Below are 26055 nucleotides of genomic sequence, written 5' to 3' on the forward strand. Positions count from 1 at the left end.
AAAAATGAAATAAGAATCTGAAAATTTAACAACATCACATTAAATTTCGATAAATTCTGAAAAGAATGATACCAAACATATATATGTAGGTTTTAAAATAAGCCCGATTTAAAGCGTGACAAAAATCATTACATAAAAAGTCACATAAAATCATTGCTCTTTTAGGCTTAGGATTTTATATATATATATATATATATATATATATATATATATATATATATATATATATATATATATACCTGTATATAGAATAGATATTATACAGATACTTCTAGATTTAGTTTTTTATAATAATCTGTACTAATAAAAGGCAAAGCCCTCACTGACTCACTGACTGACTCATCACTAATTCTCCAACTTCCCATGTAGGTAAAAAGCTGAAATTTGTCAGGCGTATTCCTTACAGCTTACTTACAAAAGTTAAGCAGGTTTCATTTCGAAATTCTACACGTAACGGTCGACAACGTCCGCCATGTTGAACTTTCTTATTTATGGCCCCATCTTCATGAAATTTGGTAGGCGGCTTCCCTGCGCTAACTGAAACCAATGTACTTACTTATTTTGATGGTATGATGCCACTGTCAGCCGCCATATTGAACTTTCCAACGTCGCCAATTTTCCAACTTCCTGTGTAGGTAGAAGGCTGACCCCATCTTCACGAAATTTGGTAGGTGGCTTCCCTGCGCTAACCAAAACCGATGTACGTACTTATTTCGGTGGTATGACGCCACTGTCGGCCGCCATATTGAACTTTCCAACGTTACTAATTCTCCAACTTCCCATGTAGGTAGAAGGCTGAAATTTGGTACTTATTTCGGTGATATGATGCCACTGTCGGCCGTCATATTAAACTTTTAACAGAAACCGATGTACAGTAATCCTTCCTCCATCGCGGGGGTTGCGTTCTAAGAACCCCCCGCGATAGGTGAAAATCCGCGAAGTAGAAACCATATGTTTGTATGGTTATTTTTATATATTTTAAGCTCTTAGAAACTCTCCCACACTGTTTATAAATATTCTCTGCACAGTTATACAGTAAACCCTCGTTTATAGTGGTTGATCCGCTCCAGACAGATAAACGAATTTCCAAGAAGTAGGATTCTTTATTTATAAATCTAATATTTTCACAGTTAGAGCATTGAAAACCTGTTTACGACCTTCTAAATACATTTTTTAACATTATTAGAGCCCTCTAGACATGAAATAACACCCTTTAGTCAAAAGTTTAAACTGTGCTCCATGACAAGACAGAGATGACAGTTCTTTCTCACAATTAAAAGAATGCAAACATATCTTCTCTTTAAGGTGCGTGTCAGGAGCGGAGAATGTCAGAGAGAGAGAAAAGTAAACAAGCAAAAATCAATAGGGCTGTTGCGCTTTTAAGTATGCAAGCACCGCGATAAAGCGGCGCAATGAAGGGATCAATGTGAAGCATTTTTTTACGGGCGCGTCTGTATCTTCTAAGCAAACAGCCACTGTGCAAACAGCCCCTCTGCTCACACACCCTCTGTCAGGAGCAGATAATGGGGCCAATCATACGCCTCCCTGATGGTATTGCATGATGGATAAGTATCTGCCTGTATTTCTCAGAGAGAATGAGCAAACAATGAAAAGCAAACAATGAAAAATCAATACAGGCTGTTAGAGCTTTTAAGTGTGCAAGGCAGCGCGCGGGAAGCATATTGTATATCATTGAGGAGTTTTATTTAATATGTAATACGTGCTCTGATTGGGTAGCTTCTAAGCCATCCGCCAATAGCGTCCCTTGTATGAAATCAACTGGGCAAACAAACTGAGGAAGCATGTAACATAAATTGAAAGACCCATTGTCCGTAGAAATCCGCGAACCAGCGAAAAATCGAATATATATTTAGATATGTTTACATTTAAAAACCGCAATGGAGTGAAGCCACGAAAGTCAAAGCGCGATATAGCGAGGGATCACTGTACGTACTTATTTCGTTGGTATGACACCACTGTCGGCCGCCATATTGAACTTTCCAACGTCACTAATTCTCCAACTTCCCATGTAGGTAGAAGGCTGAAATTTGGCAGGCTCATTCCTTACAGCTTACTTACAAAAGTTTAGCAGGTTTCATTTCGAAATTCTACGTGTAACGGTCATAACGATCAACAACGTCCGCCATGTTGAACTTTATTATTTACGGCCCCATCTTCACGTAATTTGGTAGGTGGCTTCCCTGAGCTAACCGAAACTAATGTACGTACTTATTTCGGTGGTATGACGCCACTGTCAGCCGCCATATTGAACTTTCCAACGTCACTAATTCTCCAACTTCCCGTGTAGGTAGAAGGCTGAAATTTGGCAGGCTCATTCCTTACAGTTTACTTACAAAAGTTAAGCAGGTTTTATTTCAAAATTCTACACGTAATGGTCATAACGGTTAACAACGTCCGCCATGTTGAACTTTCTTATTTATGGCCCGATCTTCTCGAAATTTGATAGGCGGCTTCTCTGCACTAACCGAAACCAATGTACGTACTTATTTTGGTGGTATGATGCCACTGTCGGCCGCCATATTGAACTTTTCAACAGTCTTTGTTACTTATGGGCCCATCTTCAAGAAAATTGGTACACGGGTTCCCAACGCTAACTGAATCCTACTTACGTACATATATACGTCCATAGCCTGCAGCTCGGTCACCGTGTGAGGTGGTGTTGGGTCCCCCATCCCAACTCCTCCCACGTTGTTGGCTGCCTGCCTATATAAGACCATCCGTCGCACCGGTCTCTACATTCCCTTCCTTGCTTCGCCACGGGATTCACGTCTCCCTACTGATAACTACAGCCTTTTTGTTTAATCCACGGCTTCTCTGCTGTTTTATTGTTTGTTAATTACAATTATAGTTATTGTATAGGTATTTTAGATTTACTTCACATTGCTCGGGTACTCATTTCCTTTATCATTCCAACCCCCATTACCATGTCTATCGAGGTGATCACCATCGATCAAAGAACTGTCACTTACCGAGTGGTTTCCATGCCCGGAGATGGCACCTACCTTTTCCATTCTCTTTGTTACATATTGCACGGCCATATCAGGCTCACTCTTGATATCCAGAGGAACATTCTGTCTTATGTATTGAATGACTTGGACAGGTTCAAGGTGTGGACTGATGACAGTACAGGAGATGATTATACTACACAGGAGCACTATAAGAGTGAAATGCTTAAGCCCTTCACCTATGGTTCTGCATGTGAGTTGATGGTTGCCGCTGAATTGTTCGGTTGTCGCTTTCAAGTGTACCGAAATGGCCAAATATTTTACACCTTTCGACAACCGCCAATGCCTCTTAAACATCTTAGATTCACAGGTGACGATTTCAGTATTGGACACTTTGATGTTTATGAATGTTTAAACTCTCAAAAGCTGGATGTGATTTTATCAATGAAACCGGTTGTGTGCTTACAACGCTTGACAGATGTCGAATGTTACTTCAACACAACAAATCTTGCAAATACTGTCGTAATTGAAACAAACCATGAAACTCAAACCGATTTTGACAGCAGCAATCCAAGCTGTGAGATTTGAGACAAGATTACTGTTCACATGGCCAACTGTAAGTTGCATGCTCAAGAATAAGCTCAGCGCACAGCTGAAAAACGCATTACACAATTGAGATGGCAGCAAAAGAATATGAAGCGAGTGACGCATACAAGCATATTCATAAGTGCAGCTACTGCGGAAACAAAGCACACGGTGGAAAAAGTCAATGTCCAGCTAAAGGAAGACAGCGTAAAAAAAAACGTGCATGTAGTGTATAATGTCTCAAATACAGAGGAAGACTGAGAGGAAGCTGTTTATTGATGCAGTAAGAAAGGAATCAATGAATGAAACCTGTTATCTTTACAACAGTTGACAAACACGGAATGTAACTTGAACACAACACATCCTCCAAATACGAACCTGATTGAAAGAAATAATGATAATCAAATCCTTGATGACAGCAACACTCATAACAGTCACAAAACAATTACATTGACAATCATGTTACGTTATTTTTAAAATGTTCCCTTTTCTTTTTCATAAATTCTTTAACACACTACTTCTCCGCTGCGAAGCGCAGGTATTTTATTAGTCATTGAATAATTTCAATAACAGTGCTTGGAGATGATTTTTTGTAGTGAAAAGTATATTCTTTAACCAAACTGTAACACCAGAGACTGAGAGGTTTTTACAGATGGATACTCACAGTGAGGTAAAGTGTATAGCCAGTCTCCTTTAAAAATGATGATTAAAAACGTTAGCAGTTTTTGCTTCCTAAAACATTATAGATACTCTGTTTTGCTATATGTTTACAATGTCAAGATGTGGATCAATACTTGATAACACTGTTAGTTTAAAAAATTGAGGTATTCAGTAAGTTGTAAGGCTTTTACAATGTATTTTCATGTTTAGACTCATACTCTTTGAAACTTATTTCAAACCTGAGAATAGGAAATATTTTATTTTTTTAATCTATAAAATGCTTCATTTTTGACACACTTTATTGTCATTTCCTTTTAAATTCACTATACTTTTTTGGAGTTTACTTTATTAATTGTATTGGAATATTCACAAATTGCAAGCCTGCAGACACCAGTGCAAATAACACTAAATTCTGAAAGGCTTGTGTACTTATCAGAAAATAATGGTTTAAATAATCAAAGAATTAAAAAGAACAAAGTATCCAGAGGTAAAACATAAATTATTACCCACCCACATACATAAATTATTGCTTCACTAACCATGCTACCTATCAATAGAATAAATGTCTACACTAAAGTGTATTGTCAGTGTCTTTCCTCTGTATCTTCATGTGCCTGAATCTCTTTTGAATGGCACTCCCTCTCATGACATTCCTGTAAAGCCTACTTCTTAGACTTTCTCATTTTGAGGTACCTTGTTCACTCCTGTCTGCTTTTACACAGCCTGTCTTTGAAGGTAATTCTCAGTATACCTCCTATACCTTTACTCCTCTTCATGTGTCTCACACTCACGCTTTCTTTTCCAAACATTTCACCAAAGCAAACTGACCAATCAAATTTATCCAGCAATATTGCTCTAAACGACCAGACACAAACAGACCTTAGTGTTTTATTAAATTGTAAATTCAACAAAAATTTAGCATAGCCAGCATATACGTTTTGGATTTATCCTAAAAAACAAAACAAAACATAGAAACTAGGAAATGAGTTAAAACAATAAATACGTTTGGGATGAAAACCTTCAGACAGTATGGACCCTAGGAGATAAATTAAGAATCACTGATTGAGACAATGCTCAAAATGTCTGAGAACAATTATGAACCCCCTGACCACCATCTAGCCATTCTGACTGAACCAGTTTCAATCTTTTATCCTAATGGTGAAAGGTATTCTGCTACTTCAGTACAAAAAGCAACATGAATCTCTCTTCACCTGAATTGTTCTTAAATATTTTTATAATTATGCATTGCTGTACTTTTAACATTCACAAAGTACAGTGTACTAATGATGTGTAACCATACATATACATGCATGGACATACTTGTACATCAAGGGTTTGCCTTGAGCCTGGAGTACAACTCTGGAAACAAAGTTGAAAATCAAAGAAGCAACTTCTGCCATACAGTAAATTATTGAAAAGGGATTCAGTGGGAGACAACAGCAAACAGTTGTTTGTAGGAAAATATGGATTTTCGTAATACAATACTAAAAATACAGATTTTCATAATAAAATACTAAAAAGGGAGCTATGGAGCTCGATGGAGCTATGATACATGAGGTCACAGCAATACCCCATATAGACTAGGCCTTAACATGTGTTGTAAGCTGCCTTTCTAAACACACAAAGTTCTGCATACAACTCCACTAGTTGCTGTTCTCAATAATTAACTCAAATAGTAGTCAGAAGAAAAGATTGTTTGTAATTACAGATTAATTACAATTTTCACCTTCCTTTAATGATAAAATCTAAGCTCAATGGTTTTAAAGACTCCCTACACAAAAAGAAGATCAATAGGAGAGGCATGTTCACTGTTGTTTGAGCCTACAGAAGACATGTTTAACTGTGATTTATTCTGCATTGCCATTTGACTTCATGTAATTCATATTATAACCAGGTTGACATTGGCCCAGTGTTAAAAAATGGATTTAGAGAATGTTCAAAGTTTTCAGATACTTAAAACAATCCACTGTAGGCCCATTTTCTGTACAGAATGTCAAGCATATAGACAATGTAGTTTTGTTGTTTGTCAGCAATCACTATTCTCTTATATCTACACAGGTATATAAGTTAGCTATATTGTATTCAAACTGGACAAGTACCAATAGAAAATTCATATTACATTATATTACTGTATGTGTAAGAAATATGATATTGTAATATTTAAAAAAGTTATGTAAACTAAATCAGAATTGTGAATGCCAGCAATTATCTGAGTAGCTCTGGGAAAAAGGTAGGGAATTTCTGGACAGGGCACTAGTTCATTGCAATGCCTACTCACACATACACCCACACTCACAGGGTCATTTTAGAGTAGCCAGTTAACCTAGAATGAATGCCTTTAGGAATTTGGAAGGAACTATAGAGCAGCCCGAGGAAACCCATGTGAATAGGGAAGACATGCAAAGTCAATGTAGAAAACAAATGGGCACAAAACGTGAAGTCAGGATACTAGATCTGCGAGACAGGAGTAATAACCACTGTACCTTTATGCTGTACAGATTTTAAAAAATCAGAATTCCAAAATTGTCCTTGTTTTTATTAAAAAGCATTCTTCCTGGTAGCTGGTATCTCTTGCCAGCAAGTAAATGTGCCACTGAATTAAAATCACTGTAGTATTTGCACTATAGCAAAAAAAATGCCACCTGATATCACAAGTTCAAATACGTTAGTACCCATTCTGAATATTTAAAAGGAGATCTTACCGATTTTGCTGTAATTGACTTCTTCAGAGTATTAGGTATTCCCAGTTTAGTGTTTAGTAAGTCTTTGTAACTTTTACTTAGCCCTTCTTCTCCATACACTGCTTTTAGTTTTTCATTTGCTAGTTCACCTTCATTGTCCTCTCCATTTTCATCATCATCTGAATCTGATGTGTCCTGATCATTGTCACTCTCACGGTTTTCAACAAGGGTCTCTAGCTGTTTGACCCACTCCTGAAATGTATTGAGAAACATTTACAACTTGGTTTAAGTAAAACAAACTGTGGACTGCAAGAGCTAGGCCACTAATCATAATAAGTGGGAATTTTGTATTTTTGGCTGTGTTTTTTCCAGTTTAAACAAATTCACTTCACAAGGCTGGTTTACTTTTTGTCTTATTTTTTAAAAACTTAATTGGTGAGTGCCCGTGTTCGTATGTGGAAGTTTACATTACTAATCAGAAAGTTGGTGTCCTTTTCAAGTTTTAAGTTTATCTAACAGTTACACATTCAAAACATTCAGTTTTGAAAAGGGGAGTAGTACATACAGAAAGCAACTGTCAAAAGAGGTGTTAGATTGATTAATGACTTTAAGCCCTGCTACAAATATGATTGATGACTTTAAGCCCCGCCCCAAATGTGAAAATATGAATTATGAAAATATGATAATATGAAAATATATAAATATGAAAATATGGATTATGTTAATATGATTTATAAGATATTGACTCATCGCTCTAAGTTATAAACTAATAGTAAGAAAATATACAATTTTCTAAAAACGATATAAGATATTGACTCCCTGCAATAAGTTATAAGTTCACGACACGCGTCTTTATTTTATAAGCACTTATCTTTCCTGCATAGTCATAACTAAAACGATTTTCACCCCCCCTTTAAGTTATAAACTAATAGTAAGAGTAGCCGACAGTTTCTAAAAACGATATAAGTTGCACTAGAATCAAAAGTAAGAAAATACATAGGCACTCCTAATGCCTGCGCGCCTTTGTAAATTTCACCGGTTCAAAACAATTAAGCTAAAAGACTTGTTTTTCAATTACTTTCCTCATTGGAATGATCACAGCCTGTCTCTTTAATTTAATTACCATGCCGTAACAAGGCAGTGCCTTTCTATTTACATGATAATAATCTAAAATGCGTACCTGCTGTTTTATGCCTCCACAATAAGACACCCAGACGTTGCAACAATTATGTCCCCACAGGGAGTCGGCGCCTTTCTGTTTTCATGTTATCGACCTAAGCAATTAACAAAAGTCTTAATCTAATTTAAACATGTTCTATTTTTTATATCATAAAGTATAATACTTATTCTCACCCTGAATCAAAGCAATTAAGAAAATATACACTCCTTCTGATTTTTACTAAGATTCTTAACACGCTTTTCAGCACTGGCTCTGCGAACTTAATCACAAGACTTTTTACATTCCTATGGTCTAAGAACAAAGTTATTAAATTAAATATTTTCCACTAACGACTCTCTCTTATATTCATAATGATCTTTACAAGCTTGCAAGAAAAGTTATTAAAAAGGGTCTCGCTGTCTATGGTACTTGATAAAAAGTTATTTATATACCGAGTACAAACTCGGCTCTTTCGCCGGTATTTTAGCCTCGTTAATCGGGTAAATGTCAAAATAGACTTTGCTTCACATTTACAGTATATCAACTTTAAAATACACGTGGCAATCTAAGAAACGGCTCTTTCCGATACTGTATTTTAGCCGCGTTAATCGTGTAAATGTCAAAATTGATCTCGTTTCACATTTACAGTATATCAACCTAAAAATACATGTGGTGCTCTAAGAAACAGCTCTACATATAAAACGTCTGCGTTTAGCATGACGATCTCTCGGTAAAACATAAAGTATTTGCTTAGATGTGAACCTTACAGCTGTATGCGTTTGAATGAGGCTTCTTTGCCGCTACCAGGGTCTCCCCGCCCCTTAGAGGAGGAACATCAACAACTCGGCACCTATGAGCTTTCTCACAAACATCCCACGTGTTTCGCTCCGCCCTTCCAAGGCGTTACGGAGCCGTATGCGCAGCATAAAGTGTTCTGCTTCGCGGGTATTACCACAATAACTATTCCAGCATTCCAAGTGTCTCCAAGAGCTGATGAAATGATGTTCTTTTATAAATCCGATTTCTGACCAGTTGGTTGCTCAAAAAGTGAGTCAGTTCTTAATTCGGCCGTACTTTTAAATTGAAATGTTGCTTGTGAGACCGCGCCGATTTAAAACTTTTAATGTCTATAAGTATTTACAAACGTAATACTTTTTAATGGTAATGTACATTTCATGCTAATTATACAGACTAGCCTTTTATAAATCGAAATGTTGCTTCTGAGACCGCCTAGATTTAATACTTTTTAATGTCTTTGTACAAACTTATTACTTTTTAATGGAAATGCATAAACTTATAAGAACGTTCCGTCTGATTACTTTTTAATGTAATTGTCTTTAAGTACATACAAACCTAGTCTTTTATATTTTAGAATCGGAGGGTGAACTGTTTGATTCTTTAAATCTAACTAGTTCGCAATTGGAGAATTTAATAGCTGCCACAGATTGTCTTTTTGAGAATAAAAATCCTGCCTTCAGACAAAGAGTCCCCAGAAGCCCTAAGTATCACTTTCAACTGAGGGTTCGTGTGTGTGGGGGGAAGAAACTAAGGCGTTGGGGTTAAATATGTACTTTTTAGCAGAATACTCGACGCTCCCAAAGAGTGGTTATTCTTCTAAAGTTTCCAGTCAGCATCTAGAATCGGACAGTCTCTCTATTGATCATCTCATTCACGCAGCCCGGTAAGTTGAACTATTTGTGTGAGTGCGCAGCAAATGTTTATTTTTAAAGAAAACTTAGTATTGCTTGTTTTTTCAGAACTCGCCTCTCCATGCTTACTGACTCAGATACTCGGGGGATTCACCGCCGTTTGTATCATCACCCGGACTTCTCACCCAAATAATCGGTGAACCTGAAAGATTTGATCCCGCTGCTAAGGATGCTGAGCTGAAGGCTGAAATCGAACGAGTGCTGTTGGTTGTTCAAAACTCCTAATCCTTTCTCCAGATATACGTGAAAAGGTTATTTTATTGTATTCAATTTTAGAAAACTTGTTCCCCAAATAATGTCAGGCCATATGAGTGGTGATGGTCAAAGAAGGAAAAGGCGTGCAAGTGAGGACTTGGACGCTGGGAGCGGTTCTCAAAATCCTGGGCTATTGCATGATATGGTGAATGAACTTCGTTATTCTATTCATCCCCCAAAAATACCTACTCCACCCCCCCAATATTTTAATGAATTGGAATATATTAATTCTGCGGTGGGTTGGCACCCTGCCCGGGATTGGTTCCTGCCTTGTGCCCTGTGTTGGCTGGGATTGGCTCCAGCAGACCCCCGTGACCCTATTCGGATTCAGCGGGTTAGAAAATGGATGGATGGATGGAATATATTAATTGGCAAAATCAAAACATGATCCAAATAAATAATATAATAGCGAATATCGTTTTAGTTATGGCTATGCAGAAAAGATAAGTGCTTATAAAATAAAGACGCATGTCGTGAACTTATAACTTAGAGCAGGGAGTCAATATCTTATATCATTTTTAGAAAATTGTATATTTTCTTACTATTAGTTTATAACTTAGAGCGATGAGTCAATATCTTATAAATCATATTAACATACTCCATATTTTTATATTTTCATATTATCATATTTTCATAATTCATATTTTCACATTTGGGGTGGGGCTTAAAGGCATCAATCATATTTGGGGGCGGGGCTTAAAGGCATCAATCAATCTAACACCTCTTTTGACAGATGCTTTCTGTATGTACCACTAAAAGGGGATACAAAAAGTAAATTCTTCATCAAATTATATTGATTGCAGTGAAATTTCAACCCAGGCCACGACCATCTTTGGAGACTCACTGTGAGTGAATCACTCCCCCACATGTGATCAAAATCAAAGCTTCATGCTCACAGCCTCACCACAGAGCAAGCGCATGTATGACCCTTCTGGCTTAACTAAGGAAGAAAGATGTAATCAGAAGTGATCATCATTGTTGCCTGCAGAGGTTGTTGCATTATGGATTCTAACATCTGTGAGAGCAGTGTGGCATTGATTTAAATGGGAGGTTATGAGACCTAAAACAGTCATAAGAGGTATCTACTTAACACACCCTAAAATGTGTTTTGAAAATGAAAGAGTAAACAAACAAATCCAATACAGACAGTTAAAGAAGGTTGTGAAATTGTATTTTTGAAATTTAGCATGAATATTGTGCAATTCAGTATTGTACAATGCCAATGGTTATCTGAGTAGTACTGGGAACAAGTTAGGAAAGTCCTGGACAAAGTACTAGTTCAACGTAATGCCCAAGTTGCAGAAGTATGGTGAATCGCATAGTGGCAATATAGTTAGCACTACTATACTTTTTCAGACATCAAAATGCTATAGAAATTTGTCTATTGGGAATATACATGTTCTTTCAATATTTAGATGTGGGGAGGTGCTTTGGATACTTCCATTTTCCTCCAATCATGTTACCCAAATTAGGTCCATGTGGTGTGATTCAGTGAGTGAGTGATCCTTGAAATGGTCTCATCCACAGTTCAAAGCCAGATGCTGTCTTGTATAAGATGCTGTCAACATACACTCCGGCCTATGAAACTTTTAAGTGGATGAAGTGAAAAAGAATATAAATCAATATTTGGTATGCCTGGGTTTAGAGAAACATTTAAGCTGTAAAGCATTTGTTTTCCAGGAGTTGATTTTTCAGAAAATGGACTGCTGCCTAACTTAACTGATTTTTGACATCATTGTTGTTCAACATATTTTTATTTTTTTATTCAGTCAAATTCAGATACTAGAGTATCAAAGGTCTTTCTTTTCATTTTTGCTTGTGAGAAGGAAATACCTAATATGGTATACTGTATGTAATTGCATCTGCTGACGTTCTCAGTATTGGTCTTGTGCTATCAATAAAGGTGGTCTGTAATGGAAGCATGTATAAATTTTAATAATAACCATCAAATAGAAAGCAAGAATGTAAAGTGGCAATTCTCCTATTATCTCTTACTTGACTACTAGATGTTCTTATTGCAGTTTTGCAGTTTAGTTATTTGTTTTTATTAATGTAGTAATTTAAGATTACTGATAAGGTATCATTTGGTTTCATAATTGCATTATTAATAATTCTTTTATTGAAGATATTGCATTGGTATATTAAATGTATTTGCACCTGCATCTCATTAGAATAACACAATATTCAGTGTTGCAATGGTTAGCTGTGCTATCTCCCATCTCCAAGGACATTTTTTCCAATCCAGTTTCATTTTCTATGTATGGAGGTTTGAATATTCTTCCTATATCATCATGGATGGATCAAAAAAATGTATGAATTACATTATAATAAATTAATTTAACAGCATGTAAACGTTCTTGGTAAAGCCATATGTTACACATTTGAGGACGATGATGAAAATTTTTATTTAATCATATAAATGTGTGTATTACTCACTGTATTGTATCTTTAATTAATTACTGATGTTTTATAAAAATGCTTGGTTCCCATTAAACGTTCCTAATGACTATCGTTATTCTTTCATTTCCTTCAATATCTGTTTTACCTACACTGTATAGCTACTGTGCTAGTTTTCAAGTGATATAGTGAAATAAAGATGAAGAGTACCTCTTTGCTAATAAACTGAATTTCTGCTTTGTATGTAGAATTAAACAGATCTTCATGAGCCTTTACTTCCACAATGCAAGACGTGCAGGCCTTGCGGCTTGATACAGGCAACAAATCATCTTCATTCAAAAGAGCATTTATCAGTGAACTTTTTCCAGCCCCTGTCTTTCCAAATATTCCAATATAAATGCTATCATGAATCTTTTTGGATTTTAAATCGGAAGTCATTTTCCTGAAAAATGCAAAAAAATGTCTGCTGTTACAATTTTTTTTTGAGATTACATGCAAAGAGCCATGGGCATGTTGTACAGTGTATCTATCCAAATATTCTGCCAATTTAATAAACCTCTTTACCATGGTAGTCATAATAATAGGTGTTGTTTTTCTGTGTTAATAGTGGGTACAAGGCAGGACGTAAATTTACATCATGTTATGGATGGACATGCCAGATACAATGAACTTTTTAAGCACTAAAGAAGACCAATTAAAAAATGGAAAGGTAACTATACATAATGTTCTTCACATGAGCAGTTCACACCCAGAACCCGGTAACTTCCGAAAATGATTGACAGACTTAAAAAAAATTGACGCATTAAATATGCTGTATTTATAGATACCTCAGTTTGTTCAGAAACACTTCAACCTCATTATTATCATGGTGAGACAGGTCCAGCAATTTTTTATGCACTGATGATATAGCACATCTGGCTTCCTCTTCTGATTCATCATCTTCAAAATAACATTAAAAACAGGGTAAATAATAATAATAATAATGAAAAGTATAATATTGTAAGCATCCTTGACAAACACCATACATCTTATCAGATTATTCACTTTATTGTATTTACATATCATCTCTATAATTTACAAAAATATTGAGCAATATTAAGCACAAAAAGAATGAATGCATGAATTCATTAATTAAATAGATAAATGTGTTGTAAAATGTTAAATAATGACAAAATGATTATTTGAGCATAAAAAGTTCAATGTGTCACAAAATTGTTTTTTGTTGCTTATTTCTTTACACATTGTTACAATTATTTCTTCATTGATTTATTTTAGTGACACCTCAAATAACATGAAATCCACAATGAAATGAAAATGGTGATGTTCACCCGTCAAAGATAAGAAGGTGAGCTTTAGCGAGTACTGTGTTTTGATTGCTGAATTGTCAGTAGAGTGCACATAAAACTCTGGTAATCAAGTGCTATATGTAGGGTGTCATGCATGCGTGTTCAGGGGGCCCCCCTGACAAGCTTGACAGAGGTAAGCACTATCACTCTAGGGTGAGATAGGGCACTGTTACTAATGGTAACTTCTCCTTTTTCCACAGCCCGGAGAAGACTCCCACTCATACCTGGCTGTGATGTCTGGAGCAAGCCACACTGCTTACTGTCATTTTGCCATAAAAAGCATTGACCCAGGAATGTAGAATCTCATTGCAGACCAGGACCCCAATCTGATAAGAGCTGCAAAGTACTATTGGCTAATTTAGAATCAGTGTCTTTTCTGTTGTACCTTGCGCACCAACGTTGCTTTTTTCTTTTCATTGCTGTTCACAATTAAACAGGATGTACTGTACCAGGGTATTACCCCATATTTCTCTCAGCTCCCAACTGCGTCCCACTGGTCACAATAAGCAGACAAAACATGTCAGATGCAGACTCCTGAGATGATGATGAATTCAGGTCTTATTGAATTAAAGTAGCTGCTTTGTGTAGCAATTCTGGCTAACTAGCTTTTGCGACCACCTCAAACATGACAGTTATGACTTTGAACATGTGCTTTGCTTGCCATGGGAATCCTATGGCTCCTTGGCCTGGGCAAAGCTGCAGCTGTGGGCATTCCCACTACTGATGATTCACCAAATGAAATAAACACTTGCTAGTGTCAAATAAATAAGGACACAACACAAAAAAATAAGTAACAAAAAAACTATTTCATGAAACATTGAATTACTTAAGATAATGTATCATTGTGTTTTTATTTATTTTTTGTCACATTTCACAATATGTATACTTTTTTGTGTATACATTTAATTTTGTGGGAAAAAAATTGCAATTAAAACTTTTATTTGCGATATATAAGCAAGACTTGATTTTTTTTATGTAAGGCTATACTGTATTTGTTTAATTATATATCCTTACGGGCGGCACGGTGGCGTAGTGGTAGCGCTGCTGCCTCGCAGTTAGGAGACCCGGGTTTGCTTCCCGGGTCCTCCCTGCGTGGAGTTGCATGTTCTCCCGTGTCTGCGTGGGTTTCCTCCGGCACTCGGTTTCCTCCACAATCCAATGACATGCAGGTTAGGTGGATTGGCGATTCTAAATTGGCCCTAGTGTGTGCTTGGTGTGTGGGTGTGTTTGTGTGTGTCCTGCGGTGGGTTGGCACCTTGCCCAGGATTGGTTCCTGCCTTGTGCCCTGTGTTGGCTGGGATTGGCTCCAGCAGACCCCCGTGACCCTGTATTCGGATTCAGCGGGTTAGAAAATGGATGGATGGATATATCCTTACTTTCACTTTGGGCTATATTTTATTAATATAATGTATTTAATTATAATACAAATAACATTAACTCCAAATGCAAACATTTCATAGTATATCCATGTATTGCTCACGTGTTGCTTATGTTACTTTTAATAATTCTAATCCAAAACCTTCTAGAATAATTGTTCTTTTTTACAGCCTAAGACAGAATTGAATCATTAACTCCATTGACAAAAATGTTTTTCTTTGAGTGTTATGGATTTTGGTAAGTGATATCTGTGTTCAAATAATAAATTGACCAAGCATCACACTGACTTTTGTTGTGAATTGTAACATTCTAACAGTCTTGCATTGTCAAGACTGAGGTGGTGAAGTTAAATTAAATCATATTGGACTATCAGTGGGTCCAATAAGCTGATACTGTACATCATCTATTGAACATCCTAAAGATACCAGTATTATTGTCAAAATGTCAATCTAAGTAAAAGTCATTTTGAAATTGGAATTGTAAAAGGTTCATACATTCCTTACTTCATTCCTAAACAGTGGGATTGCTGCTTTCATTTAGCATAAAGTTACTTAAATTGAATAAAAGTCATACATTTGTTGAACAAGAAAAGCATATATGCTATCAAGACTACTTTACTCTCTACAAATGTGCTTTACACTAATATTAACTACTCTTAAATAATGGTGTCTGTGCATCCATTTTCTGAAAGTGCTTAATACAATTTATTGTATTAAGAGGATGGATCCTATTCTCTCAGCATTGGGTACAAAGTAGGAACCAACATTTGGTACAGTTCCAGTTCATTACATGGTGAACACACTCAATGTGACTTTTAAAATTTTTGTAGGTCAAATGAATATTTGACTAAACAGAGAACTCATCATTTAATAGATGATTTATCAACATCTGGCACACATATGAACCAAAATATTGTTGGTCATATAGTTAAGTTATTTGGCTATCTGCAGTCCAGTCAGTTTTTTTGGTCTTTTGGCAGAGAATTAATATATGAATTCAGAGCAAATTAAATATTTCCTGACATCACTTAGTTCTTCTGCTTTCTACTTGTATTTGCAATACAGTGCAATTACAAGATGAAAACTGAGGTAACCTGAAAACCTCTATGAAAAATTGATTTAAATTAAATTAAATATTGAATTCTGAATAATAAACAAATTTGAACTAGAACTAAAAAATGCAGATCTCAAATCTAACTCCTTGAACAATTAACATGAAAAGCCATAAACTAAATTTTAAACACAATTAGACCATAAAAGTAAACTACAAAAAGTAAGTAAGATGAAGGAGGCCTTGGCAAAAAGCAAGCTCAATTCCTTTAGATGACTGTACCACTTTTTATGATAGTACCCAAGTGACAATTGTTTAGCAGGCTACACAAGGCACAATTAAAATATAAAAACATAAAAAACAATGTAATATAAACATTAAAGCAATTAGAAGTTTAACTACCCAATTTATCATTGTTATTGGTCATTTATTATTGATAGTGCATAAAACCATTTATTGAAAAATGACACCATGCTTTTAAAAAAAGAGGAAAAGAAATAAGAATTGTAAAAATAAGGTCAATAGCATTCACCTCACTTTTGTTATAACCTTAACAGTCTGTGTTTCCTTTTTAATTAATTAATTTTGCAATTTATAAATTATCAAATAAATAAAGCAAAGAATAGAAGGAATTAGGAAGAAGCCCATAACAATCCTGAACTGCAATCAAAGCTGTAAAACTACAGTTGTTACTAAGTGGAGTCTTGGCAGATTTTCTTTTCATTGCAAAGTCTAATTTTAATGACAAAAATTTGTGATGATTTCTAAATAAAGAAAACGCCTTCAATATTTTACTACAGTAAATACATTATACATTACATTGATCCAGTTTCTTCTGAGCTTCTATTGGTAGACTATTTAGTTCTCTTCGTCGTTTAAAAGGACTTGGTGATGAATCTGAAATATTAAAGGTCAGACAGATATATCATTCGTTTGTTTTTTTTTTCAAACACTGGCTTCTTGTGGGCTTTACTCTGTGAGTCATTCTTTGCCAGCAAAATGGGTAAAAGCAGGCATGGTTTATGAATTTTTCTATCTTTAAGAATGGGTTACAAAGTTGTTGAAATTAGGTTTGGGTTAGGATTGTGCCATAAAATTCATGTTTGTGAAAGAAAGCACATTGTCTTGTTATCTTATAACCCTGCTGCTCTTAGAGTGTTTGAGGTTCCTGAGAGCTTTTGAGACCTCTGGATCTCTGGTATACACTTAGATGCCTCTTGGTATTACTGAATTTACATTTGAAGCAGCACTGATGTTTTCTGGCAATAGAGGCAACACTAGAATTAACTTCACTTAGGCTAAATAAATATGCCCAATCAAACATAGCTATAAATATTGATTGAAACAGATTTAATTGTTAATTACCTGAATCATAAGTTTCCAAATTGAGTCCATCAGGATACTGTGTACCAAGAGTTTTTATCCAAAAAATTTCACTCTTATCTAATGTTTCTAAATCATCATGTTGTTCAATTGGAAAAATTTTAAAATCTTGGAAGCTGTGGCCATTGCTGTTGAAATGCTCATAAACTGGCAGTCTGAGCTTACGTGAAATAGCTGACTTATGTCTGCTAAATCTGCATTTTAATGAATTTCTTGTCTTCCCCACATATTGTTTCTTGCAGTCAGCTTTCTGGCATTCTATTACATAAATGACGCTAGATGACTTGCATGTAAAAACACTTTCTATCTCATGGGTACTTTTGTTAGTTGTGCTGCTAAAGATTCTGATATTTTTCAAATTTTTATCACATAGATCACATTTATTTGCATTACACTTGTGTACCCCCGGCTCCACAAGTGAACTTCTCTGAGGAGGCCTTGCCACCACATGTAAGGATTGTGGATTATTTACATAAATTTGACTTGTTATATTAGTTTCATGGTGGGAGGGTCCTGGATCTTCACATTGTGAGGACTCATGTGAATCTGAGGAGTCATGTGAAAATGGTTCCATGATTTATATGTTATGCATCTGTAAAACACAAAGAGTAAAGTTTTTCTGAGACATGGTTCTCATGAAAGGTACTATATAGAATTAAGGATATTAAACTAATAATTTTTTTTTTTTAATTTAGATAGTGAATGAAAGAGAATAACATATAAAGTAATTTATAACCACTATTTGATGAGAATTATCAATTCATGTTCACAATGCACTCAATCATTAATGAGATTAAAAGCAAGACTAACCATTTTTTAAGACTTTTTTTGAACATTTAGCCTGCATAGTAGACAGAAGTAAAGCATACAACATTTTACACCAAAGATTATTTCAGAATCTAAAAGCAACTGGTATCAAGGTAACTTACGAAGCAGACAAAAATACATAAAAAGAGAATGATTATACTTTAAAATCGCATTATATATTTAAATTTATTGTGTGATATTACATAAACAGTTTTAATAATGATCAAGAAACAATAATGCACTAGAGAAAACACATTTGGAGTATTGCGTGCAGTTCATACTACCTTGTTATAAAAAAGTAATAAAAAAGTAAACTGTTGCTCCAGATACAGTGCAGTGAAGAGCAACCAAGTTTATCTCAAGATCAAGTCATGTTGAAATCTGTTACATCTTTAGATTCTTAACTTTGTCTTTTCTTTCACTTCTTGGCTTTCTTAATTGTATCTGAATAATGACATCTAATGATAAGCATAGCAGACACCAAGGCAATGCTCTTTTTTAGTATTAGATAGATAGATAGATAGATAGATAGATAGATAGATAGATAGATAGATAGATAGATAGATAGATAGATAGATAGATAGATAGATAGATAGATACTTTATTAATCCCAAGGGGAAATTCACATTCAGTATTACCTACTTGTACGCCTGCTTGTAAGTAAATAATGTCTTAAATAAACAGAAAATTATAAGGAACAAAATGCTAAAATGCCAAAGAACTTCTTATGTATTTAAAATACTGCTTCATTCAATTGACATTGAGCATAACCAGTGTGTAATGTCTGGATTGATGGAAAAATGTAAACTAGGAAGTAACAGAATTACCACAGGAGTCCATTTAAAAGAAAAAGTTTGTTGTTAGGAAACCTGAAGCTACAGTGGGCCTCCAGGACTGGACCACAAGTTTAAACAATCTATGCAGGAATGCACACTTCTATGTTCTGCTTCTGGTATCATTAATGAAGGTAGTGCCATAAAAAAACAGTTTATAGTATAATAAAGATTTTTTTTAATTGCTAATAAGAAAAGTGATTAACGGAAGCATTTGAAAAAAGTTTTAATCAATATACTGTACATGGCACCTTTCACAGAGGACATCATTACAAGTTTACAAACAACCCATGAAAATAATTCAAAGTTACAAAGGGGGATGATAAATCACTTAAAAACACAACACAACATATCATAGAAAGTGATTGTGAATATTCTAGAGAAGTAAAAGAAGTTTCAGGGATGCCAGGGGCAACGACCCGGCCAGGATGCCGTGAGGGACCGGATGTGGGTCTACGCCCACCCTGGATCACGTGGGGGCCGCCTTCCTGGTTGCTTTGGGGGCCACGGGTTGAGAGCATGGAAGCCCTACCCTGTAGGGGCCCGTGGTCACCGCCAGGAGGCGCCCCAATGCCTTGGGGACCTGTTACCTTTTAAGAATTAAAAGGGCACCCGGAGAGCTGCCGGGAGAACAGCCGGCACTTCCGACACGCTGGGGCGTGGCCAATGAAGGAGTGTCGGGAATCACCTGGAGCTCATCCGGGAGAATATAAAAGGGGCCGTCTCTCTTCATTCAGGGCTGGAGTCAGGTGGAAGCAGGACAAAGCAAGAGAGGAGAGTGGAGGCGGCCCGAAGAAAGGTATTTGTGTGGCCAGGACTGAGAGTTGGGGTTTGTGCACTTATTGGAACTGGGTCTGAGTGACCGTATTTGTGTAAATACTGTAAATAATAAACGTGTGGTGGTGAGAAACATGTCCGCCTGTCTGTGTCCGGGTCGGCTCCACAGAAAAAAATAATAAACAGTACAGTAATTTCTTCATAAATATGAGAAAAGTAAGGTAAATAATCTAATAGAACATGCAGTAGCTGATTTTCAATACAATAAGGAAAAGGTGTGCTTTGATGTACAATCTGAATGCTAACACTGATGAAACTGTGCAGAGAAGAATTCTCAAAAGTCAATATCAGAAGGAACATGATATTTAGCAAAATAAAGGAGAAAAATAGGATAAAACTTACTTGTAGAAAATTGAAAAAACACATCAAATCAGATTAAGTATAGTGTGGAATACCAGGGTCGCACAGCTCCTCAAACCCAGACACAGACAGGCATAGAGGCACAAGTCCAAGAGGACACAAACGTTAATTTCTCAGGGCATCACTTTTCCTTCGCGCCTCACCTCAGTAATATACAAAGCACACAATGCTCAGTCCCTTCTTTCTTCTTCTTCTTCTTCTTCTTCTTCTTCTTATTCCTCCTCTCTTTCTCTACTGCCTCCACTTCTCTCCCAGCAAGCTTTGTTTTCCTCCTGCCAGGTGACTCCTTTTATTCCACTCCTGGGAGTGCTCCAGGTGGCTCATCAGTATTATGTGGAATCACTCCCAGATGTGGTGAAAATCCATTGTATGCCTTTGCAGCTCCCCCTGGTGGCCCCCACAGAACTCAACAGGGCTGCGCCAAACGGCAAGTCACGACATGCCCTGCAGGAATCCGTGGTGCCACAGTCATCCAGGAGGGCAGCCCTCTAGCATCCCAAGAGTGGTAGTGCCTCGCTGATGCTCTCTCCCATGGTCCTTCCATCCAAGTGGCATTCTGGCCAGTTCATGGCCGAAGCCCCCCGTCATAATAACTAAAGAAGATGTCAGTGACCTGAGATGAAGACTGGACTCCTTCGGTACTGAGTCTCTCCGGAAAATCCTTAGGTACCATTGGTTTGACTTTGTGTCGAATGAGTGGTTGCTCATGGAGTCCCGAATGAGGCACATTACCTGCATTGTGAGGGAACGTCAGTTACGGCATACGGCCATGAGGCGCATTTCCGTAGGGTGGGACTGGACCGCATGTCTGCCTGGGGGGTTGCCAACCGGGATCCCAAGTTGATTCGTTGTATTGTGGGTGCGGCAACACACTGTACAAGTGCATGCTCCCCAACTTGACTGGACTTGACTAAACCTTTAAAAAGACTTTCAATCAGGTACTGTATATGCACTGTACCAGGAGGGAAACCACTTTAAGCAGTGTCATATTAAAACAATAAGAATGAATTATATATACAGTACAGGCCAAAAGTTTGGACACACCTCCTCATTCAATGTGTTTTCTTTATTTTCATGACCATTTACATCACTCCATCACTCTCCTTCTTGGTCAAATAGCCCTTACACAGCCTGGAGGTGTGTTTGGGGTCATTGTCCTGTTGAAAAATAAATGATCGTCCAACTAACCTGACTTCTGCACAACACAACTGCTGGTCCCAACCCCATTGATAAAGCAAGAAATGCCACTAAATAACCCTGATAAGGCACACCTGTGAAGTGAAAACCATTTCAGGTGACTACCTGTTGAAGCTCATCGAGAGAATGCCAAGAGTGTGCAAAGCAGTAATCAGAGCAAAGGGTGGCTATTTTGAAGAAACTAGAATATAAAATATGTTTTCAGTTATTTCACCTTTTTCTGTGAAGTACATAACTCCACATGTGTTCATTCATAGTTTTGATGCCTTCAGTGAGAATCTACCAAAGTAAATGGTCATGAAAATAAAGAAAACACATTGAATGAGGAGGTGTGTCCAAACTTTTGGCCTGTACTGTATATATATACACACATATTGTGACATGTGAGTCATTGTCTTGCACCCCAAAAATGAGGCTGAGTCTCAGTACTTTAGCAAAGCCAGCTTTATTCAACTTGAAACAGGAACAGCAGGGTTATTTATTGCAGCAGGAGCTACTACTCTCCTATACACAGACAGAGCAAACAGTCATAGTCAAGGCCAGGTCAGTGGCCAAGTTATACTGTTCCCTATATTTATAATGTTCTTTGCATCACCCATTGCTGACAGGCACTTATAGCGCAACCGTGGTCAGCTCATAGTTGTTTCCGCTGCGCTATGCTGCAACACTGCGGACCTGAGGTTGCCTGGGTGACGGACAAGCAGCCCTCCGCAGATACGGCAATCACACTTAGGCACCACTGGGGGGGTGTCCCACAATATACATATACATATACAAGAATATGCCATGCTAGGGACCAGTACCAATGTCCAAGGATGGTTCTCTATTTAGGCATTGTCCCTTGTGGAGATTCAGCCTGGATACAAACAGGCAGACACCGATAGCTTTAACATACACATATTTATTTACATAAAAGTCCCGAATAAAGTCCTTCACAGCACACAGTGCCCCTGCACCAAACACCCTTAAAGTTCAGGCCTTCCAATGGACCTTCCTTTCTTCACCGCCTCTGTTCCTCTTTCCCAAGGTTTGTCCTCTTCCTCCCGACTCCAGCCACTGAGTGGAGAAAGGCGACTTCTTTTATATCCACCCAGATGTGCTCCAAGTGCCCTTACTTCTCCGGGCGCCTCCTGGCGGTGGCCACAGGCCCCTATGTGGTTGAGCTTCCATGCTCAGTTCCCGTGGCCCCCATACAAACCAGGGCGGCTGACCTCTTGTGGTCCAGTAGAGGCATGGTCCCTCTCCCGGTCCTTCTAGGAGTCCCGGCTGGTCACAACCCCCAGCCGACTGCCACACCCTAAATTGTGTAACAACTGTAGGGATATAAAATGGATGGTGGGATGGAATGAGAAATTTATAAACAAATTAAAGGCTTGGGATAGTGATAACAAAGGAGGACAGCAGGTGGCCACTATATGAAAGCAATTAAAATATAAAAAAGATATGTTACTACTAACATCTTGTTTATTATGCACTTCTACCTCATGAAGTAAATCATTACATTTCTTATGAACACTCCAAATTATTGCAGCTTATGCTAAATCAGACTTTTGTATTGTTGATCTATCTTTTCTGGGAATCTCATCTAAATAATTTGTGTCTCACAGCATATTAGTACTTCTCAGTCCTTGATTTTTTCTATTTTTTTCTTTCAAAATATTTTATTAAAACAAATACTTCACAATGAACTCACACAGCTGTAAATAGGTACCCAAGCTTTAAATAGTGTACTGTTGGTTCCTTTGTCATTTGCATCACATTGTTAACTGGCATTTGGCTAATAAAATAAAAATCAATTAAAAAGAGTCAAAGAAGCTATTTAAGACTTAAAGAGACAATTAAGGGTTGGGTTATGAGTTAATGAAAACGAGGCACAAAATGTACTTTGATTAATAATTGCTTTAATAGTAATAAGTAACTTCTAATTAATAAGTCAGTCTTTAGCAAAAACCTGTGGCCAATGCAGCCCTCCAGGACTAAACTTGGGGAAACCTTGGACTAGGTTGCATTATAAATACCATCTTTATTTAATAGCCAAGCCTGCCAGCTGAAAAGCAACAAACAAGAGGTGCAAGCCATACAGGTAGCCTCTACCAGTAAAGACAGAAACAAGAAGAGAGTAAGAAAATGAAGGAGAAAGAAACTTGATTCACAGACCATCCACTACCTACAGTAGTTCTTAACTAACTGGATTGCATTGATCCAGATCAGAATAGATCAACTGGATGAGTGGTTGTTCTGGGCTGCTGAAAGTTCTAAATGTAAGAGATTATAGAGAAGATTTCCAAGTGAGGGGAGAGCGGGCCAGATCTACCATCAGGGTGTCCTGGGTGCGTGCCCATGGGCCCGTGACGGCAGAGGGCCGTTTCACCAAGACAAGAAGAAACAATGGAGTATCTGAGCACCAAAATTATCAAAGGGGACTAGGGTCAATGAAACGATCCACAAGTCAAAATGACTAATATCACCCCCTCACTGGTGGCAAAGAAGAGATGAAGTCTTGTGCCAAAATCAAAACTTAGAAATACTCTACTGTATTAAATGACCCAGGGTCTATGCTCTGTATTGTTGAAAGTATGATCAACTCTCTGTTCAGAAGATAAGTCACCCAGGCACCTATGTTCTTAATCATTGGGGGGCAAGAGACCTTGATTTTAATGTACTTCAAAACTGAAAGTGGTTTCAATAAACCTTTGTTTCTGAATATTACCTCTGTTTCATTTCCACATTAAAACAAAGTTCCTTTTTTTCAAATAAGTACAAACACAGCCGTATTGAGTCATAATTTAAAAAATCGGATTCCTCATTAAAAAATAGGTTTTGGTATGAATATGTGATGTATTTACTACTAAATACACATTATTTTCATGCCCAGTCATTATCAAGCAGCCCCTCCCGGGTTTCTATTTAACAGAAAATTTTAGTTACCTTAGCAGTAACCATTTACTGCTCCTATTTTGTATAATTTCTATAATGCATGAAATAGTTAAAAGCTGCTGTTATAATTACCTTTCAATTGTAATGGGTGGTTCCCCTAAATGTCACTCTCTCTATTAGAGAAGGGAATCACTTTGTGTTCAGTATGACTTAGGGAAACTAACTGGATTGGAATTTTATGTGAGGCTTTTCTACCACAAGTAGCTCATTTGGCATAGGACAAACAGTTACCAGTCAAACAAATACGCAAAAAGGGATGATCACATTCCAGACTCATTAGGTAATCAAAAAATCTGGTCAGAAATACTTGTGTTAGTGCCAGCTGAAAAGTCTGAGAAAGTCACTCAAATGATATTATCCTTTCAGTTGCTAGGTCTTCACTCAGTGGGTCATGCCTGGTATGCCATCTTTTGCAGACACCCAGGAAGCATCCAAAAGTCATGCCAAAGCCCCCTAAATCAATTCCTTTCAATACACAGCAGGTGCATTTGCACTTTGATATTTTTCCATATTGGCACGTTTGTCTGCCTATGTTATTATCCTACCCACTCTTTAGACCCAGTTCTTTCAGTCACTACCCAGAGTCCATAATGTTAAGTGAGAATGGGATGTAGACTGACTAGTAAACTGAATTTTTTTTCTGAAGATTTCATCCTCATATCTATGCATTGCTCATGAATGACACTTACATATATGTATAGAAGCATGTAAGGGTACAAGTTATTTATCCATTTTCCATACTTCCTTTGTGCTTATAGGCATTAGTGATGTTCACCTGTCCAATATTAAAGCCTTCTTTCTACAGATAGCAGGATGTGTTGTGATGGCTAGTTTATACTTTAATAGCACAATCTGATATAACATCCACCAGAACTGCTGCTGCTCCAGTTTTCCAGTCTCTCCAAATCATAAACCCAAGAGGAGACTTTGGTACCCTTTGTAGAGTCTAATTGTTTATACTTCACGCTCAGAACGTGTACGCGCCCGCATCATGGCTGCCACGTGTTCCCAGCGTACATTGCACTCGTCCTCTGAGCAGGTCCTCAGAAATTAACGCGACGCGTGCGCGAGTGACATCAGAGTCTCTGTGTACTATTTACATGTGACAGAAAGCCTCTATGCAGATCCTACAGGGATCAATGTGCCTGCTTTGCTGTTTGTTGAATGGTTCGATGTGGTGAAGCAAAATGGCGACATACAGATGCATTCGTGGTGCTTTTATATTCAAGTGTCGCATATTCCCGATTGTAATGACACGATACATTTTAAAAGTCTCACATACCATCTTTTGTGACGCTTTTTTTTTTTTTTTGCAACTTCACAACAGCAACATAATGTATAGCGCTGTATTTGAGCCACTGAGAAAAAAATAAAGGACACGGTGAAAACGTGTATTTTGTGATTAAAGTGGAAATTTTGACTTTAATCTTGAAATGTCCACTTTAACCTCGTAGTTTACTTTATCATTAAAGCAGACCATCCCAGTTTTTAATCGCTACAAGCTTCTTGGACCTGA

The 26055-nt window shown here is 37.1% G+C and overlaps 1 protein-coding gene across 3 annotated transcripts in view; it reads right to left on the reverse strand.

Annotated features, from left to right (window-relative positions):
* Positions 1 to 26055, reverse strand: part of LOC120517598 (nuclear GTPase SLIP-GC-like) — a 151213-nt gene that overhangs the window by 115830 nt on the left and 9328 nt on the right. For all 3 annotated transcript variants that reach the window (XM_039740008.1, XM_039740005.1, XM_039740009.1), the window contains exons 2-6: positions 17551 to 18160; positions 17005 to 17082; positions 13240 to 13351; positions 12623 to 12854; positions 6914 to 7144 (exon numbers count right to left, since the gene is read on the reverse strand). In XM_039740008.1, coding sequence (XP_039595942.1) covers positions 6914 to 7144; positions 12623 to 12854; positions 13240 to 13351; positions 17005 to 17082; positions 17551 to 18142 — 1245 coding nt within the window. In that variant the 5' untranslated portion in view covers positions 18143 to 18160. The remainder of the gene's footprint in view (positions 1 to 6913; positions 7145 to 12622; positions 12855 to 13239; positions 13352 to 17004; positions 17083 to 17550; positions 18161 to 26055) is intronic.

This window comes from Polypterus senegalus, chromosome 17 (genome assembly GCF_016835505.1).
Source record: "Polypterus senegalus isolate Bchr_013 chromosome 17, ASM1683550v1, whole genome shotgun sequence".
In the NCBI taxonomy this organism is placed as follows: Eukaryota; Metazoa; Chordata; class Cladistia; order Polypteriformes; family Polypteridae; genus Polypterus; species Polypterus senegalus.